Source organism: Parasteatoda tepidariorum, chromosome 5 (genome assembly GCF_982258835.1).
Source record: "Parasteatoda tepidariorum strain Cologne lab strain chromosome 5, Ptep-v5.0, whole genome shotgun sequence".
In the NCBI taxonomy this organism is placed as follows: domain Eukaryota; kingdom Metazoa; phylum Arthropoda; class Arachnida; order Araneae; family Theridiidae; genus Parasteatoda; species Parasteatoda tepidariorum.
Genome location: NC_141759.1, coordinates 63,023,683 through 63,045,809, shown reverse-complemented (window position 1 = coordinate 63,045,809; position 22,127 = coordinate 63,023,683). Strand labels below are relative to the sequence as shown.

General features: G+C 29.2%; 1 protein-coding gene across 1 annotated transcript in view; it reads left to right on the top strand.

The window, feature by feature from the left end:
* Positions 1–7,614, top strand: part of LOC107444160 (QRFP-like peptide receptor) — a 110,647-nt gene extending 103,033 nt beyond the window's left edge. Inside the window, exons 3-4 of the mRNA XM_043051308.3 lie at positions 688–1,029; positions 6,832–7,614. Of these exons, the coding sequence (XP_042907242.1) occupies positions 688–1,029; positions 6,832–7,299 (810 nt within the window). The 3' untranslated portion in view covers positions 7,300–7,614. The remainder of the gene's footprint in view (positions 1–687; positions 1,030–6,831) is intronic.
* The last annotated feature ends 14,513 nt before the right edge of the window (positions 7,615–22,127 follow it).

Sequence of the window (22,127 nt, the reverse complement as noted above, 5' to 3'; positions counted from 1 at the left end):
TGGAAACCGCCAACGGCGGATGTAAAATTATTTGCTCTTTGTTATTAAAAGTTTTGTTATTAAGCCCTTGTGTGCTTGTCTCATTTGTTATTTTACAATGAGTGTATAATATGCCATTTTTCCCTGTCTCGAATATAATTAAATCGGGTAGATTTTATCGGATAACCCCATCTTTTATATTTAAAAATAGTATTGTTAAACTGATGCTGTAACTGTGCCAAGTTTATACTTTTTTTAAAATTGCTTTGTGTGGAAATCCAATTATGCCACATAAAGTAATGTATTTAGCTATTAATATCAGTTTTCCTATTTTGCACTCTTCTGAAAAAAAATTAAGGTGTATTTAAATGGTAGTGTATATGGGTCGAAAGATAATGCCAAGTCTTCTCCATCTAATAAAAGAGCTCCTGTTGCTACGGAAACAAGAGCAAGCACACTTCAGAAAGGAGAAATTTTCATATTTCTCTCATCATTCGAATCTATACCTGCACTAAATGTTTACGTCTCACAATTACTTGAAATAGTTTAATCTTGTAACTATGGTTACCAGAAGTACTGGGCAACTGGCTAATGGTTCGCTAGACAAATAATGAATTTCCCTATGACGATTGAGTTGTGTCAGGAGTGAAGATACCTCTCAAATGGACGTATATTTAGGTATTCAACTCATATACTATTCTTTTTCAGATTGCAAAGATGGTTCTGATGGTTATTTTAGCATTCGCTGTTTCCTGGACACCATACTTCTTAGTCAGCATCATAACACAGTATCAAACAGTGAACTTTATGCACAAAGAGAACTTCTTTTTCACTATGCTGTGCATCAATTTGTTTGCCTTTGTCAATTCGTGCGTCAATCCCTTCATCTACGCAGCCATGAGTACGAGATTCAGGAGTGGCTTTCGTGGTTGTTTTAGAGTTGTCTGCCTTCTTGCATTGTGCTCCCAACGTGAAGTAGAAAATGATATCATGGATCCAAGAATTGCAGACAGAACAAGAGGAAAGAAAAACGTTAGATTTATGTGTGAAGTAAGAAATCATTTTAAATTACATTCTAAAATAGACAGAGTTAAAAACACTTTTTCACAGCTCCTCACGTTCACGTATGCATGTTCTGAAGTGATTGAGCTTGCTTAGTTTTGAAGAATCTGGTGACAAGCAAGCGGAATCTAAAATCTGGTCTAGGCATGCGCAGTTATTCCAAAACATGCGCGAATTAACGAGTTATAGTATCAAATGGTATCACTAAATCTCTCGAATCTCTGTTGAAAAGGACATTTAGCATTAAACGTAGCATTAAATTAAAGAAGAACTACGTGCAAGAACTTCAATAACGTAAAAAACAAATATAGGTTTTTGGTATTATAATAAGTACTAACATCAGTATTGATATACAAGGTAAAGTAATAAAGCGGTTAGGAAGAAAGACCAGAGACAAATGCGGTGATCGCTAACTTTTTCTTAAAATCAGTCATTTTAAGTGTCCCGGAGACATCTTAGTTAACATTTGAGAAAAAAAATTATTTTTACTTATTCGGACCCGCTGAACAGAAATTTCGTTGTTGGCACCCCCAGGACCAAAAGGTCAAATTCCAGATAACAGTCAATAAAGTGATCGTTCTCTCAATATTATAATATGTCGACCTTTAATATTTTTTCAACTAAAGGCGTTTCATATGTTATTTTTGACATAGCTGATAGAAAATTGTTACATCTAAAGGCTTCTCCTACGTTATTTTTGACAATGATGGTCGCTACAAACTGTTAAACAATTATTTAGATATTATATTTTCTTACAATACTCTATAAAACTGATGATTTGGCTGGTGTATCAGACATTTTACTTTCAAAAAAAAAATACTGTTAGTTAGTTTATTTGTTAAACGCTACTTGATTGCGCAAGTCTGGCTCTTTTAAAAGTATGGCTTCTTAGGAAAACAGCCTTCATTCTGCGTAAAAATTTCGTCAGGCACCCTACAACGGGGTCAGAAAAAGAGGTTTGTTAGTATATACACTATCTACCAATAAGTATTTGGAAACTTTATTCATAATCAATAGTTGGTAGAGCCACTTCGAGAGGCAATTACAGCGTGAACCCTCCGGGACATACATTCCACAAGTCCTTGTGTGACGGCTATTTTCCTCCACTCAGCTTGAAGAAATTATGTTTCCTTCACCAATTTTGGACGGGTAGAGGAAATTCGGCAATCCAACTCGTCCAAGAGCTTCTCGATAGGGTTCAGGTCTGGGCTCTGGGCAGACCAGTCCATTTGATTAACCCCATTGGCACAATACCAAGCCTTGGTGACCCTCGCAACATGACACCTGGCATTGTCGCCTTGGAAGTAAGGGGGTCCACCCCGTAAAACTACCACAACGTAGGAAGCACATTGTCATCCAAAATAGTGCAGTAGGCATCTTGCATGGGACTAATGTCGATGTTGTTCCCTACACGATATATACCGGTGGTGGGCGTAACGTATCTCAAAACCACAGATATAGTCATATGCATAGGTGTCCAAATACTTATTGGTAGATAGTATATATATATATATATATATATATATATATATATATATATATATATATATATATATATATATATATATATATATATATATATATATATATATATATATATATATATATATATATATATATATATATATATATATATATATATATATATATATATATAATAAGAAAAAGAACACTCCCAATATAAAATAATCAAACCTAGAAATATGTCTAAAGCAAGTTATATATATTAAATAATTTTTTAAACGAAAAATTAAAAACAAATAGCAGCTTCCTTTTAATTGTCGAATAGAAATTTAAAGAAAATAACTTCAATTTTTTCAAAATTTTTTCCATTTTATAATAAATATTTAATAATATATTTCCTAGAATAATACTTGAATGCATTTTAAAATTAAAAACAAAAAAGCAATAAAAAAATTTATAATCCTCAGTCTTTTTAAAAAAAAATTATATTATTTATATTCATACATAATGAAAAAGTTATGAATGAAGAAGTTATTTTTTAATTTTCATTTAATAAAATTTCCATTTATAAATATTTATTTGCGATATTTTTTAATAAACATTATTAGTTTACAAATAAAACACGGCATTTTTCTGTAAATTAATAACGTTATTTTTTATTTGAAATTAAGCAATGATTTGCTTAATTTTAGTAAGCAAATTCCGATCCTGTGAGAACACTAAAATTTGAATTATAATATTGTGCGTTTATATACAATAATATATTTATATATTTACACTTTATTCTTATTTTTCGGCTTTGAAAGATTTAAATATTTAAACAGTTGTTTGCCAAATTATGAGCATTACATAAATGAATAATATATTATTAATCATATAAGTGAATAATATATAATCTTATCAGATAATTTTGTATATTTTAAGAGCATATGTAACAAAGAAAAGATATTATTGTATAAAAAAAAAACAAAGAATGAAGAAAAATGACAAAGAATGAAGAAAAATGAAAAATTTAATATTAAAATGCAAAATAACAGCAGAGAGATCATTCAGAGTGATCACATCTGTTAAGAAATGTGTCAAATATAATTTCTTTCAATAAATTATAAATTCAATAATCTGAAATATTTATAAATACTAAATATTTACATATTTCGTTTATAAAACTCAGTGACAAAACACCCAATTTTCTATGAACAAATATACAGACTTATTTTAATTACAATTTAAAAAAAACAAAACAAAAAAACAACGTGAATAAAACACGAATAAGAGTACAGAAATGATAATACTAATATAATGCTATTTGTGCTTAAATCACGTTCTTTACTTTTAAGCTTTAGTCCACATAACACAAAATATACCTTACTAGCTTAGAAATATCTTTTTCCCTTATCAAATTTAACATTATAATACTTGTCAGCATATTTCACCATTTTAACTCCCATTTCAACGAAAATTCAAAATCAAATCTAAATATATTCAAGTGGCGACTGCTGCTGAAGCTTGGTGTTTGATAGCGTATGTTAACCATTCCATAAACATGTGAAACAGGGTCTGGCGCTCAGGTACCACTGAAGTTCATCAACCTGTCATAACTAGCTACCTCTATTCGCGGCCTGCCAATTTGGTCCGGAAAGCTTTTACGCCATTGTGTTGGCCAGTTGTTCTTATGATCAAAGCAAAAATAAATTGATTTAGAGATTAGTTGTTGTTGATGGAATCGCAATTAATTCTACTCCGTAGTGGATGTCCGTATTATCTACTTTGTATTGTGTGTAGTATTTGCTCGAAATATAAGAGTAATCGCGTGCTTACTTTAACAACAGTAATCCTGTAATTGAAATCTTGAGCAAATGAACAAAATTATCTGCCTGTCATAATAATTCAAAAAATGAAACGCTGCTGTGGCAATTTCAGTCTAAAGTATTGGAGTAACTATGAAATATCTAACTCCTGTCGATTATAACCTCAATTAGAGGATGTTAGTTATTGACGATTTAATTGCGAACGAAAAAAGATACCACTCAATTAAAATACAAAAAAAAGAAGATTGAATTAAGTGTTGAAGAGCGACACCATAGAGACAGAGTACTCTGACACGGCATTTTGTTTAAACTTTCTACCATACTTGCATAGAGTTTCTGCTTTAAAGGGGCAGATACTGTGCATTCCATTTTCTTTTCACTATTCAACCATAATTAGGCGGCCATCTTATATTATTCAAAATTGCAACCTATCGTTTAAATTACAGGCAGTATTAAGTAAGATCAATAGCCAACAGGAAGCTGTTCGATAGGATAAAAATAAACTAAACTCAAAAACATTTTAAAATTTTTAGAATATCAGGGAAACGTGGAAGGACACACCTCCGGATCAATATTTAAAAATCTCAATATTAAATCAATATATCTAAAAATCTCATACATTTAAAAATCTCAATATATTTAATAATCTTAATATATTTAAGAATCTCAATACTTCTCAATATTAAAAGTCATCATCGTATTCGACAGAAAAGATTTAGAAAATAAATTATACATTCTATTACCTTTTTCTTTCTTTGATTATTTAACTTGAATTGAATTTTCTATCTGCTTAAAGTGTAAGCTAGACTCAATCCAGTTTACTACCCTCATAAAAATCTCGAAGAATAGAACCCCGCTCATCGTGCGTTGAAAAATGTTACTATATCCTCATCTAGTAATTTTATTTCTCAGGTATAAAATTAAACCAATTGATAGAGGTTTATCGCAGAGCATTTTAGAAGATATCTTTAACGTATTGGGGATAACTGGTGGCTTTCAGATTAAAAGGTTTTCTTTAACCAATAAAATTACCACTCTTGTTGGTTACAGAAATCTTTAGAAGCTACAAGGACGTTGATTCGCACCTTGAATTCGAACGTTGCAGAAAGTACTGCAAATCTAATCGGTGTGCCTTCCTTAGGCATGGACGTATTTCGATAAGAAATAAAAGAGAATTAAATGTGGTGGGTTGAGTAGTACGACAAAAAAAAGTCTTTTTGCCTGTTCATGGCAAAAACGACTTTATGAAAAGGACAATTGATAAGTATAATAGTTTTTCAATTGCAGGAAGTGCTATCACATCATACTTGTCATTCACTATCAAGTTGGCAGCTTTTAATAGGTTTCAAAAGCGCTATTCTCTGCTGCCTTTACTTTTCACTGTACTTCTCAGCAAAGCAGCATTATATTTTGTAAAAATGTTTGAGATAAAATTGTTCAATGTTTATATTGCCAGCAGGATTAACCTCGTTATAATCGTTAATTTGGTACGCATATTGCATTTTGTTTTTTCTCTTCATGTAGCTGATTCGATATTTGCAATTAAGGATGCACAACGTGTATCATTGATTGCAAATATTGAATCAGCTTCATGAAGAAAAAATGCTAAAGTAAAAAAACCAAGCATATTTAACAAAAAAAAAATCCTAAATATAATACTGTAATCGGTTTTAAGATTAAAATAAATTATCCCCGATATCAAAGAATCGCTATATTGAGGAAACATCTGCTTGAATTCTGAGCTCTCATTCGATAATTGGGAATGCCAGCATCTAAATTTATATTCAGCATGTTCAAATTTGTAAAAAGCGCTCGCTTGGTCAAATGTGACTCAAAATACCTCGAGAACCAAAAATTTTCCAAAAGAGAACCGGACTGAAAAAAATCGTATGCATATTTAATATCAGCTTATTTTGACTTGTAGTCATAATTATCTTCCGACAATGTTCGACACTATATGGAAAAATATTGTGTAGTCATAGTTTTCAACTAATACATATTATTTCTTCAATTTATGACGAGTCATTAATTTATGCAGGATCTTCCTTAAAAACCATACTTAATACGTTATTTTTAAAATCCTTACCAATAATGAAAAAATATATCTGCAATTTGATTGTGGAGAAAAAAAAACAAAAATTCTATTGAAATTTGAAAAATCACGGTATAGGATACCGATTGTAATGAACAACAAAACAGATTTGATTGCAAGAGAGAGCATAGGGAAATTGAAAGATAGCTATTAAAGACATTTTCACGTTTCAACCTCCAGTTAAACCTGCTTTGATGTTTATTACCTTCTTTCCTTTACTGTATTTTTTTTATTTCGATACCATTTTTTTTCTTCTTTGCTAAAATATAATTTTTGACCCGCAATTTGAAAGGATTCCAAATATATTGAATTTGAAAGGATTTTAAAAATAGATATTAATAGTGATTTTTTTTTACAAAATACCCTTACTATATTGCTATTTCTAAGCTGAATTATACTGAGATACGCCATTTTCCAATATTTCAGCCGCCTATGTCCTGCTTCATGGCCCAAAGTTCATCTGAAGGCAACAGTGGAAGTAATGCAAGAATGTCAGAAACCAGCCAACGTACAGCTTGTACCACAGTTCCAGCTGCCAAGCGTGGTAGTTCCTTCTTTCACTCTATAATCATGAACAATGCTGGGAGCAAATTTCTTGCACAATACTTAAAGAAAGATAGAGATGTCAAGCACAATGGACAGATACCGATGCTAGAAGTTTCACCCGATTCCGATAGCAAGACTGCTCAACCCACAATTCCGATGCCCATTTTCTCGACACTGGGAAAGAGTCAATTGTCTCGAAAGAGCTGTTGTAGTGCTGGAGATATAACTCTTGCATCAAACTTCATGGCGTCAGATGAGTCATTTTCAGGAAATAGAAGAAGTTCATCCTGTTTGGACTTGCGAAACAATCACAGAACCCAGTCTCAGTTATTTACCATGTTATATTAATTTAAATAAAATGTTATCGTCGAATTTAATATCGTGAATGATCAGAATGAGAGTCAAGTCGTTCTGCTTAAACTGATATTTGAAATCTGTCGTTGGCAGCATTTATTTGTCAATGCGCTTTAAAAAAAATCTATGCTATCTATGAGTGCAGTGTTTCGCGATTTATGCCCTCGTTAGGGGAGAGTCGGATAGCCCCACCCACTTAAGTAGTATTGCTTATATTTCTGTATAATATTGAGTAATAATCAATATTTTTGTATGTTTCTATTGTTTTACCCTCTAATTAAATAATACAGAAAGAATAAACCAAAAAAAGAATAGTTTAACTTAAAAAATAGAAACTTAAAAAGACATGTTTTTCAGCTCTTTTCAAAATGTGTCTGGTAGTACCACCCAGTTACAAAAATTATGTTTTTTGACTGTTTTTTCAGGTCTAAATGAAAGTGACCAATGTTTTGACAATAGATAAACCTCATTTATCATTTTTATCACAAAATTATTTTATTTATTACATATTTATATACTTTTAGTGAATTCTATCTTTTAATAACAGTCATTTAATAACGAAAATATTTGTTGTTAAAAATGCATATAACATTCAAATTTGAAGAAATAAAATAATTATCTTTGCAACCGTACATTTATCGACGAAATAAAATTGGGCTGTGATACCCGACATTCATGTGAGCGAGGCTACCCGAAATCCAATTTTTTTGTAAATTTGTGATTACTCAAACAATTTTCCTCATATAAACTTCTTTTTTCGTGCAAATTAAACTTAAGACTACATACTTTAATGCTGTATGTACAGAAAAAATTATTTTTTTAGTATTACAATGAAGTTTAATCGAAACATTCAACCAATTTTTCTTACTTTCATGACTACTGTATTCAACATATTTTCAAAACTATTGTTTACCATGCTAACTGCTGCATAAATACTCGAAACTTTTAAAATAATCTTTTTTTAATATAACAATTAAAGTCCGATGGCCCATTGACTTGAAAAAATATTCTATACATATGAAATTGACTGACTCTCCCCTATATGTTTCTAAATATCAAACTAAGTAGTATACACATTAAAGGTCTCGATTTAAAACTCAAGCTAAAAAGTTTAATTAAGAGTTCAAACTAGTTATGAAATTTTGATCCTGCATTCCGTTTTAAGAATTTAAAATGTTTCAATCAAATTTTCTTTAAATTTGACAAGAATTCTTAAAATATACACAATATGCATTTTTATAATTCCTTAAAAATTAATGTTAAACAAGTGAACTTAGTAGAGGTCGAAAATTAATATTTAATCCTGTTTGATTATTGGAGAAAAGAGAGGAGAGTAAAGGTAATTTTTAAAATTACTTTCAGGTTTCATCAAGCAATCAAACTGGTTTTGAAAATTTTCATTTAACCTTTCTCACTTGCTGTTCAGTAGATTTTGATAATATGTTTGTTATTGCCTCACTTTAATAATAATATGAGACCGCTAATGTGTATATACTTTATGGACTTTTGTCTTAACAAGGATTATAAAAATATATTTTTTGGACATTACTTTTGCTATTAATGCTATTAAACATTGCGCATTTTGCTAAAAATTATGGAACAATAATTTGGAATTAAAAAGTTTTTAGATGTGTATTATTTTATTAATAAAACTTTTAAAGTAAATTGATGATCATATTTTTTAATAAATGATATATGTTAGGCATCTATCAATTTTTCTTAAAATTTATATTCTCACTTGCAGTTAGAATAAAAAGTTTTAATTGTTCTGGGTATGTAAAATTAAGAAATTATGAAATGTATGTTATATTTATTGAATTCCATTAAAGGCAATTTTTTTTTGTTCATTTGCTACAAATTAAATAATTTTTACATAAAAGTAATTTTCTGTATTTTTATAACATACAATTTATAATATAATTTCTTGCAAATATTTTAAGTGGTGGTTAATAAGTAAACAAATAAGTAAATAAGCATTATTAAAAATTCAATCAAATAATGTATGAAGATATATGGAGTAAATAAAGAAAAGTTCCATATATTTCAAATTCTCGTATAATCCAAATTACGTTTAATGTGCAGTTTTTTTGTATACAAAAGTTCTCGGACCTGACATTAATTTATCTTAATTGTATAAAGTTTATTTGTTAATATATGTAAGATACATTACATGTATATTGTAATAGTTGAAAGAGATACCTATGCTGTTTGAACTTATTTGTTACATTTGTTTTGATTCGTTTTATTTTTAATCCTTAAAGATTGTAAAATAACGAAACTGATGAATAATATCAATCACATCCAAACCTATTAAATCTTTATGAGCTTATACTGTCTCGTATTAAAATATGTTTTTTAAACTTAAAGAAATAAGATAAAAAAAAACACGCCTGAGCAATTTGAAAAATGTGGCTTATCATTAAATTGCCCCAGGATTGTAAGAAAATCAAAGACTTATTTAGTGAGTGCTCTAAATAAATAATTTATTTTGCCTCTTCTATTGAGGTAATGAATTTAAATCTGAAATCAATGTGAGTATTCAAGTTTGTTTTGAAATAAAGTAAAACAGGGAAAAGAGTTATCATTTGTTATAACTAAAGGTCAAGGTAAAATAATAATTATTATTTATAATCTAAGCTTCTGACAGTAAAAAAAAAAATAAGATGAACGAATTGTTTGTTTGCCTTCGAAAAATTACAACAGGAAAAATTTGCTGTTCTGAAATTTTTCTTCATATTCGATTGTGTTCCATACAAGAATTTCTCACTTAAAATAATGTTTTTTTTTATCTAATTATGATACTCTCTTTAGTCAAATATTTAATTTTAAAACTAAATTTCCTCCTTAAAGGTATAAATCTATCATTAATATTATTTTATTTTCATCATAAAATAATCTTCTGAATCTACTTTCTCGTAGCATGAAATATTTTGATCAAATACTTCCTGATCTTGATCTTCTGTCTATTATCTTTAATATTAAATATAATAGATTTTCTTATTTTCTTCCAGTATATATAAAAATTACTTTCTTTTTCCTCTGAAATGTAATGAAAAATGCCTGCTAATAATATAAAAACTATTAATGTTAGAATATTTTAATATATGATCTGAACAATTTATTTGTAATGTCAGTGTACGTTTTGATATTTCGTCATCTGTATGTTGTTGTTACATAATATTATTAATGAAATGTACGTAATTCATTAAAAATTATGATAACCATGTTGCATTTATTATTCAATTAGCTAAGTTCAAATTCAAATATTTTCACAAATTATTTATAGTTTTTAGCACAAATTTAAAGAGATATATTAAAAAATGGCTTTAAAAAACTGAAGATAAAATTGCTTCATATCTCAACTATTAGAAGTCAGGCAGTTTTTTATAAATGTCCCCTGAGGCAGGTCCCGCAGTGGACTGATTGCTAAGACACGGTTCCCAGCAGATCGCCGAAGTCAAGCATCACTGGCTACGGTCAGTGTGCGGGTGGGTGACCACTTGGATCAGTGTGCGTAGGGACCGAGAGTGTACGGTATTGGTCCTCGTTAAACTGTTCTACCGTAAAGTGCTCGACTTCGCGCGCAGGTCGTCGGGCTACCGAAGCAGGGGTGCCATCCCCTCTGCAGAGGATCAAAATTGTGATGGCATGTCTTCGGATCATCTTCAAGGATGTTTCCCAGACCGTCGCCAATAGCCCATTGTGCAGCTCTAGTGCTGCGTAAATGAACAACAACAACCCCTGAGGCAGAGCATTTAACCTTCTGTTTACGGCTGGTACAACATGTGGACCACATGTAATGATACGAATGGCACATCGTAAGCAAAGGGCTAATGATATCTTTAATAATACGAAAGCCAAAGAGAGCATACATTTAAAACAAGCAATATAAAAAATTTTTTTAAAGTCAATTCCTACTTAGGACAACAAAACAAAAAAATATTTCAGTTACTTTTCATTAAATAATTAGAAAATTTTCTCCAATATAAAACTAAAATTAATTAATTAAATTTACTTAATAAATTAATATTTGAAAAAACTGGGAGAGTGTGAATTAATAGTAGGAATAAAAGGAAAAAGGCGTATCGTATCAGACAACAATAAAAGTATGAATTTGGTGGCTTGGACCACACGTACTGCCACGTAAGGCTCCCATAATATGTCTAATTCAGGAGCTTTATTACCACGTAATGTTCCTTATTAAATTTATCTGACGTAGCAACTATAAAATAATTAAATATTTAAATGTGCGAAATAAACTATTTTTTTGTTCAAGTTAGAAATTATCACTGGTGTTATCTCTAAAATATGTAAAAACTGAATCGCTTATAGTAAAATTTAAAATAATAATTATCGCTTAAACAAACAGAAAATTCCATTTCATTTTTTGCTCATCTCTATTTAATTAAGGAATCGATATTTAAAAAAAACTGTATTAATATCAAGTGTATCTATTAATAATTGAAAAAACTGCATTAACATCAAGTCATCATCCACTACAAGTTCAAAAAATGTATTTGAACTTGAGTGGATGATGAAAAAGTTTTTTTTTTGTAACGATTGGAAATTTGAACAAGATATAAAGATATAGGGAGAGTATGAACTAATAGTTGGAATTGAATTATAAAATGAAACTATAATAAAGAAAAACCAGATGATTAATTCTTTGTGCGTAAAATGTTTTACAGTTTCTAATTTTTCCCTTTTTTTTCTCTCTTTTGATTCAGAAACACAACAGCAGCAGAAACAAATGAACGGAAGTTAGATTCAAAATATTGGGTGTATTTTAAATTGTTAAAACTACTGCCATGCGCATGAGCTTAAATGCTTTAAATGAAAGACAAAGGATATATGGTTTTCTTTTAGTTTTCTTGCTGTAAATAAATTATTTAATGTTAAATAAAAGGTTTTAATAAATATCCTAGATTATCAACTCTTCGTCTTCTGTCACATTACATGGCATCATCGAATGACTCACAGCACAAAAGACAGCAAAGCAACAGGAATTTTTTTATCATCTTCCTTATCTTTCCCGAGTGCAAAATCTTTCCAATTTTAGACAAACGATTCTTAATTAAAAATAATAATAATTAGAATTTCTAAAATGTTATAAAATTTGCTTTCCAGGAATTCGTAGACACTCATTTTTGTTTCTTAATACCTATACTACCATTCTGTCTGTTATGGAAGAACTGATATTAGTGGAAATTTCTTATATACAGTGCATTTGAAAACAGAAAGAGGGATACTGCAGATAATTCATAAAACAACGAAAATCACCTTTCTTTCTTTCTTATAAGTTGAAAAACATATGTAAAATATTAAGCAGCATCTCTCTTAGAGAGACGAAAACAGTTTCTATTATTCATCCACTTTTAATAACAATTTTTGTAACATAATTCACCCTCGGAATGAGGCAAAACCCCCTATATATATATATATATATATATATATATATATATATATATATATATATATATATATATATATATATATATATATATATATATGTTCAAAATGAAGATAAAACAAAGGAAAATTGCAGACATATAAAAAAAAGGGGGAAGGAAAAATAATAATAAAAACAAAATAAAAAACAACTGGGGGAAAAAAAGAAAAAAGGATAAAAAAAATTTTAAAATTCCGAAAATTAAAGATATAATCTTTTCATCAGCCCATACGATTATATCCGCAAAAAAGAGTGCTTTCTGATATTGTATCAATATAGCCAAAGCAAAATATCTTAATACGATAGTGTGTGGAGCACTCAAAAAAAGAGTGAAACTTATTATTATAATTATAAACTCAAGCAATAAATGAAACTTATTGTTTTTCTTAATTTTCTTCGTGTTTTTTTGTATTTATTTATTTTCTTATATATATATGTATATATATATATATATATATATATATGTATATATATATATATATATATATATATATATATATATATATATATATATATATATATATATATATATATATATATATATATATATATATATAATAAATAAATAAATACAAGAAAACACGAAGAAAGTTAAAAAAACAATAAGTTTTACAATAACAATAATATTATCCTGTATAATATTACCTTGCGCACATCCATTTCGGGCCCATCCTTGGTAACTGACAAATCAAAACTCAGAATAACAAATCACTTCAGCAGTGCAGTAAGAACGACACTTTAAAACTCTCTTGTTACACTCAATTTGCGCTTTTGTTTTCATCTTTTGTTTTCATATTTTGTAATCTGGCAATCTTTCTGCGAAAACATTTTTAAATCATTCTTGAAAAATATCCGTCCAAGTAAGTTGATCTGATTTTGCTGCTCGCTTTATAGTCCCCTCTTTTTAATGTTTTTTCTTTTTATTTTATTTTATTATCTGTTTTTACATGTTATTTTTACTTTTTGTGATCTATTTAATTTGTTGGTATTTTTATAAAAATATTTCTTGAGTGCTCCTCACACTATTGTATTAATATATTTTGCTTTGGCTTTATTGATACAATATCAGAAAGCACTCTGTTTTGCGGATATAATCGTGTGGGCTGAAGAAAAGATTATATCTTTTTTTCCGGCTTTTTTTCCAGTTTTTTAATTAACATTTCAGTTTTTTTCTTCTTTTTTTTTAAAAATAAACTGTTTGTTATTTTTTTACTTATTATTCCCCCCCCTTTTTTTTCTTCATATGTCTATTATTTTTCTTTGTTTTATTCTTCATTTTGAACTTATATATATATATATATATATATATATATATATATATATATATATATATATATATATATATATATATATATATATATATATATATATATATATATATATATATATATATATATAAATATATATATATATATATATATATATATATATATATATATATATATATATATATATATATAAGTTCAAAATGAAGAATAAAACAAAGAAAAATTATAGACATATGAAAAAAAGGGGTGGGAAATAATAAGTAAAAAAACAACAAACAACATTTTATAAAAAAATAAATAAAAAAAAATAAAAAGTGAAATGTTAATTAAAAAACCGGAAAAAAAAGATATAATCTTTTCTTCAGCCCACACAATTATATCCGCAAAACAGAAAAAAGAACAGAAACAGAAGAAAAACAGAAGAAAAGATTATATCTTTTTTTTTCCGGTTTTTTAATTAACATTTCACTTTTTATTTTTTTTTTATAAAATGTTGTTTGTTGTTTTTTTACTTATTATTTCCCACCCCTTTTTTTCATATGTCTTAATATAATTTTCTTTGTCTCTTGTATAATTTTTCTTTGTTTTATTCTTCATTTTGAACTTATCTAATGAGTGCTGTTTACTTGCAGCTTAAGCGCAATAAATGTTACTTATTGTTTTTCTTAACTTTCTTAGTGTTTTCTTGTATTTATTTATTTATTATATATATATATATATATATATATATATATATATATATATATATATATATATATATATATATATATATATATATATATATATATATATATATATATATATATATATATATATATATATATATATATATATATATTAAGAAAATATGTCATTACGTTTGGACTTTTAAAGATTAATCTTATCAGCTATGTCAAGTTTCATGTTTATGGTAACCCTTGCAGAGGCTTTCTCTTCAAGGAGCTACTGACTGAGGGGGGGGGGTCTCCAAAAAACCCCAGTCATAACACCAAGAAATTCAAATTACCAGTAAATGAATAGTCACTAACAGACACTTAGGAGCATATGAAGAGATTCAAAATTTGTCAAGTTATCGATAGATTAAATAACCAAAATTAAAGCTAACCCCGCATTTTTAAATTAATATTTTAAATAATCTGACTGCAGTTAATCACCAAAAAACCTATCAAATTTAATATAACCTGAAAAAAATTTTCAGTTAGGGAAATAAAGTAGTTTCAGGAAAAATAGAGTTAAAAATAGATTTGATATTTGATCAATCTCGACACTGAATTAATGAGTTATACACTTGTATTGAATTAGAAAGTTAGCTGTTACATTGATTTAAATGAATTATCCCAAGAAATTGAAGTGCTAAGATATTACCTGATTATCTTCATTATACATATGACTTTATTATTTTTTATTTTTTTCCAATGCCCACCTGTGTGAACATCCGTCAATTCAGGCATATACAGGGCGATTTTGATGGACTCTCTTTTAGGGGCACCATATTAGGAGGGCCAACGTCGCCCCCACAGGGAGGACAGATAGTACAGAGAAGGAACGAGCATCCATGCCTTGCTCGGGATTCGAACCCAGAAACCTTCTGATCCTAGGACAGTTCCCTGCCCCCTACACAGGCCGGTCGGCTTATCTTCAAAAATGCATAAATAAAAAATAACAATCGACATTTTTCAAGTGATTCAAAAGCAGGGTCCCGCAGTGGACTGATCGTTAAGACACGGTTCCCAGCAGATCACCGAAGTCAAGCATCACTGGCTGCGGTCAGTGTGCGGGTGGGTGACCACTTGAATCAGTCTGCGTAGGGACCGAGGGTGTGCGGTATTGGTCCTCGTTAAACTGTGCTACCGTAAAGTGCTCGACTTCGCACGCAGGTCGTCGGGCTACCGAAGCGGGGGTGCCATCCCCTCCGCAGAGGATCAAAATTGTGATGGCATGTCTTCGGATCATCCTCCGGGATGTTTCCCAGACCGTCGCCAATAGCCCATTGTGCAGCTCTAGTGCGAAGTAAATTAACAACATAACATAACATCAAAAGCAGGTACCCATATTTAATACTTGCCAGACGGGAATGAGAAAAACCGAAAGTAATTTAAAAATTAATTGAAAACTGTCGCATTGAAAATATTAACAGTATTTATATTCGCTTTGTTTAAATAGTGATAAAAATAAATAATTGAATTAATTTAATTATAATGGCATTTAGATTAATTTAAAAATAATAAATTTGCGAAATTAAAGACGTTTTAAAAGCTAAGAAATATGTAGTGCCTATAATGGCATCACAACCTTTTACTAAAATATTCGTCTCAACAAGTTAGATAAAACAAAGAAAATCTTAATTAATATGAGAAAACAATTGAAATCTCCAAAGTATTTTTAATTAGAAATAATTTAAATTATGAAGTATAAATATTACGAAGCTTCAGAATGAGAATTAAGTCGCTAAGCTTAAACTGATATTTGAAATCTGTCGTTGGCAGCATTTATTTGTCAATGCGATTTAAAAAAAATCTATGCTATCTATGAGTGAAGTCTTTCGTGATTTATATGCCCTCAATACATGTTTCTAAATATCAAACTAATTAGTATACACATTAAAGGTCTCGATTTTAAACTCACGCTAAAAAGTTTAATTAAGAGTTCAAACTGGTTTTGATATTTTGATCCTGCATTCCGTTTTAAGAATTTAAAATGTTTTAATCAAAATTTCTTTAAATTTGACAAGAATTCTTAAAATATACACAATATGCATTTTAATAATTCCTTAAAAATTTATGTTTACATACCCTTAAAAATTGATGTTACATTAATATGAGAAAACAATTGAAATCTCCAAAGTATTTTTTAATTAGCAATAACTTAAAGCTATAAATTACAAAGAAGTAAAAAGTGTTAATTTTATGGGAGATTTTTTTCCCAATTTATTCATATGACGATGTTAAAAGGACCTAAAATTTTAAATATATGAATTAATTTTTTTGAAATAAACGATTTAAAATTTTTCCATTCGATATGAAAAACTTTCCATATAATGTACTTATGTAATGTCCATATAATGAATTTGCCTAAACATTTAATTATTTTTGAGAAACATCAATAAAAATTTTTCATTCAAAGTTCTTACATGTTTTCATCAAAATATTATATGATGCATTATTAAAAGATATTAAAATTCAAAAAAAATCTAACGATTTAATCGCAAGTCTCAATTATGCACAGTTTCATTAAAAACGAAAAAAACCATCATTAACTAGAATGCATTTATATTTTCCTTTCTGGATTCAGAATATCATCATGAGAGATGAGTTTTCAAGTAAAATCATTGACTACTATAGGTTGAAAAGATGCGTATTAAAAATAAATTATTACTTACAATATTACTATATATTAAATGCTTATAAATTACTTCAGTTTAAAATTCGATTTATTAAAAATATTTTAATTCAAATTCTTTTTTCGTCTTCCGTCTTTCTTGCGTATGCAAAAGAAATTAATTTTTAATTATTTTTTTATCGCAAGTTGCTTGTACGGTATAAGAAATAACGAAACAAAATGCGAAAAAATGAGGAATTCATTAATGGTATGCGAAAGCTTTAGCTACGATGGTAAACTTAACGTGACTTTTCACTCATACCTCATGAAGAGGGGCCGGGATAGCCAGGTTGGTAGGGCGTTGGTCTCATGTTCAAAAGGTGGTGAGATCGATCCCTCTGGCCGGAGACTTTCCGTGTAGTAAATGACGATTGATGCTTGTTAAAACTGCTGGGTCACAAAGTCCTCCATGTTCCCATAACAAATCATGCCTTTGGGGATGCAGTATCGAAGATTGGTAGTTCTCTGGTAAAATTATGATCTGTGGATGAATGAATGGATGTATGAATGGGTCCTCCCTATAAAATGGGCTGTGACGATTGTGTGGCTGAAGTCGTATTCTTGGCTATAGATGGCACCACTGAAAAACAAGAAACGCACCCTCTGTCTTAAATTAAATTCACAAGCATGCTTGGATTCACCAAGCAGGCTTGCTGGTATCTACAAGTGGCATTAAAAAATACGTTGTAGTTCAAGGAATTGAGCGTTCGCCTTCCAGAGAGGTGAACCGGGCTCGAATCCCAGAGACGGATGGTCAATACGAATTCCGCCTCCGGTTCGCAGTGAACACAGCACTGACGTAAAATATTCTCAGTGGGAAACGCATAATGGGTTAGAGTCTCCTTGCCGTCAGGCTAACCATGGAAGGTTCTCGTAGTCTTCCTCTCCATGTGACGCAAATGCGGGATAGTTCCTTCAAGAAAATGCGGGTTAGTCCTCCATGAAGGCACAATTTCTCCCAATACTTGATCCAGGAGTTCCCTTGTCTTCTGGGTTGGGTTCAAAATTACAAGACGTAGTTGAACATTAGTAGTCATATACCCGTAAAATTGGATCGGCTGCTCAACGACGGTTATAAAATAAAATAAAAAAAAGTAACAGATAAAGTTTCATTATTGTAGCTGATCACCAAGTATTCAAAATTTTGATTGGCAATAATATCTTCATAAATTCTGACTTTGAAGACGCAAGACATAATCATATAAACTTTCCTGTATGATAAAAATCATAGATTTTTTTAAACTCTAAATTCACTAAAATTAGAAATAAATAGATGGAACTAATTATTTTGAATTATAAGGTTTTTGTGTGTTAAAAAAAAGTAGGAATAAAAAAATATTTTTTTAATACTGAAACATTTCATAACTTTTTAAATATTAGTTCTATCGACTTGGTCTCGATGTCTTTCACGCGATTCAGCATGAAGGAAAAAAAAATACATTAGACCCAAAACCACGCTTATCTATACAACATTGTTAGAAGTATAGATAAATATAAATACAAAACTGTATTCTTGATAATTTATAGAACTTTTGTAACTATTGGTTTTATCAGCTACCTCATTTGATTCATTGTACAAAAACTGCAAAAGACATTAGCACTGATAGGTATAACAGATCCCAAAAAAATGTGCAATCAAAAATTATATTTTTTATGCATTTTACTTGATAAACTCCTTATAATTTTTAAACTATTAGTCATATCGATTTAATCTTAGTGTCATTCGAATCAGCAAAAAAAAAAATTTAAAAACAATATCTCACTTGGGAATATAGTAAAATTTAATAACTCCGCTTTTTAAACTCTCCCACTCTACAGTAAAAAATACAAAATACTCAAGATTGCGACTAGAACTCACTTCCGGGGAGGCAGAAAACTGCAGGTATCCATCTTAATTTCTAGTCACGACTTTTGAAACTATTTCTATCTTTCCTCTAATTATTTCAGCATTCAACTACTTATGATTAAGTCTTTACCTGTGACTTGGTATACATGTTAGTCAGTTGTGATAGTAAGGGCAATTTTTTCTCTATCAAGAAACTGGAAGCAAAATGTTCTACTACCATTTTTCCCTTCCTTTTCTTTAATCTTTTAAAGTTGCCTGAATATTTCATAAAATTCTTTGAGTGATAAAATTTGTTGGCGGACTCTTTGTAATTTAGAAAATCTGGCATGACACTGAAAAAAATGAATCATATTTTTGTTTTGTGATAACACACAACATATTTTGGACACATTATACGCCAATGAATAATTTAGAGAGATAATAATATACACTTATAATAAAGCGAAGATATTTTATCAGTTTAATAGAATTTTGATGGAAACTAAGGAAATTTGTTACAAAAAATGTTTTTTGAGAAGAATATTAACTAGTTAAAGTAGTTTTATAGAATCATCATATACGTGAAAAAATTAAAAATCTAAAGTTTGGAAATATATTTTGTGATGACGTATTTTTTGATTGAACAATTTTTTTACGAAACAGAATATATCCCCTTGACAATACAAATGAAAATAAGTTTTTTATCTACTTTTTATTTTAAATTTAATTTTTCATATTTCTATCAAAAAAATCTATAAAATTTTATTGATTTCGAAAAACTCTAATTCATAAAAATATTTATCAATAAATTTTTTCAACGTAGTTTTAATGAAAAATTAATAAATAAAACTAGATAGACTCTCTTTTTCCAAAGTAAAACAGTTATCATTTAATAGCTTAATTAACATGCTATAGTCATTAATGCTGAAATTCAATAAGACAAAATCCAATCTTTGAATCAAAACTTAATCAGTGATCAATTGTTACATATTTATCTCACTCTGAATCCAATTTCTACGGTTACAAATAGCGTTCTAAATCTTTTCCTACACGTGCCGAACAATTAAGAGATTTTTTCAACAACTAAATATTGACTATTTTTGCGAATATAATGAGGGCTTTTTTCTATTACTAAAACCCTTGTTAGGATACTTTAGAAGTCAACGATTATTTGCCATTAAAAATAACATTAAACACACAAATTTCAGATAAAATTATGATTTTTATATTGTATTTTTTATAATATTTTTAGCATTTGCATACATTTATTTAACAAGTAGCAGATAGACGATTTCTTCTCAGTGTAACTTCCTAAAAATATAAATAATAATATTAGTTCCGGTATTAGTGGGAGAAAAAGTATTGAGTATCGAAAAAAAATGCTAAGTATTTATTCTAAAACATTATACATAGAAGATATAGCGCATTCTGTATCCTACATTTCTTTCACCATTTTCGAGTAGTAAACCCTTTTGCGAGGTCAACACGCTTATTGCTGAGGCCTGGAGTCTCTTTTGATTCTTTGGCCCAGGGTCGGAGGATCTTTTGCTGCTAAGCCTAAATCCACAAAATTACTGAAATATGAGCGGGCTCTATAATGATGTACTTATATATACATATATAAAGTAAATAAACAATATATACTACATATGTTTTTATACACATGCTTTATTTACTTAAATTTTTTCTTAATTACATTTTTAAATAATTTTTTTCAGGGATAATTCACCATTTAAAGAATTTTGACATTATTGACTTTTATTTTTTCAATGTTTAAAAAAGCAATGAAATATGCAGGGTTGATTTGTCAAATTTGTATTTTAATAAAAGAAACAAAAAAAGAGGCTTTTTACTGTAGAATTTTTTGATTATTCCAATAATTTGAATCGGATTTGTACCACGTGTTAATTTCAAAAAGCCATCATAAATCATATAATTCAGAAACAGTCCTTCCTCCCCTTGTTTATACACATAATCAAACACCATATGCCTATGAGTCATATGATTCTCATTTCGAATGGAATATCAAATCTACATGAATCTCAAATCCTATGGAGATGTAATACTATTTGGTGCCTCATTTTATTGTTCGTAAAACGTTTTAGAACACTATCACAAATACGTTATGAACGGAAGAGAAAGCGCTTTGGTCTGCCAGTTTGTTGACCGTGAAGAGAAAGCGTTTCCTGCTTGCACGTATTTCCTTGCTAGATAGTTGCGGCGAAAGGGTTAATGGTCCATACTAGAGCGTTTTGAAACCAGTGGAATATTTTTGCTATATTTCAACAAACATATTTCATATAAAGAAGTGAAATAAGAGTTGTATGGCCAATTTTACTTCAATCCTTTTATAAAATACCTTGCATAAGAGAAACCTCGTCTCAGTGAACCTCTCCTTAAAAACGCACTTATATTTTAAAAGTTATTTTTACTATATATTTTTTAATTTTTATACTTTTACTCATGAATAATGGCACATCATCAATGTTTCCTCTCTATGAATATCATGATTGTTTTGAAGGATTTGCCAAAATTTCCCAGAAATGTGCCGAAATACCTCTGAAACAAATATAATCGAATTGGATAACACCAGCATACTCATCATTGTGTATAGTGACATGCTTAAATTATAAGTGAAACAGCTCTGAGAATCTGTCTTCAATTTTAAATAAACATGTCAGGAAGGTATAGTACGGCTTTGAGGAGAACTCCTCCAGACTGAAAGTCTGAGATTGTCTGCTGCTATGGTAACAGGAGCGAGAGCACATTTCTAATGGGGGTGAAATGGAGGAAAGAAGGTTTACTTACGACGACCGACGTTAAGATTAAGAAAAAACTATTCACCCCACACCCCTATTCGAAGTGACCTTTCCTCGTAACCATAGTACCCGCCACGACGCGA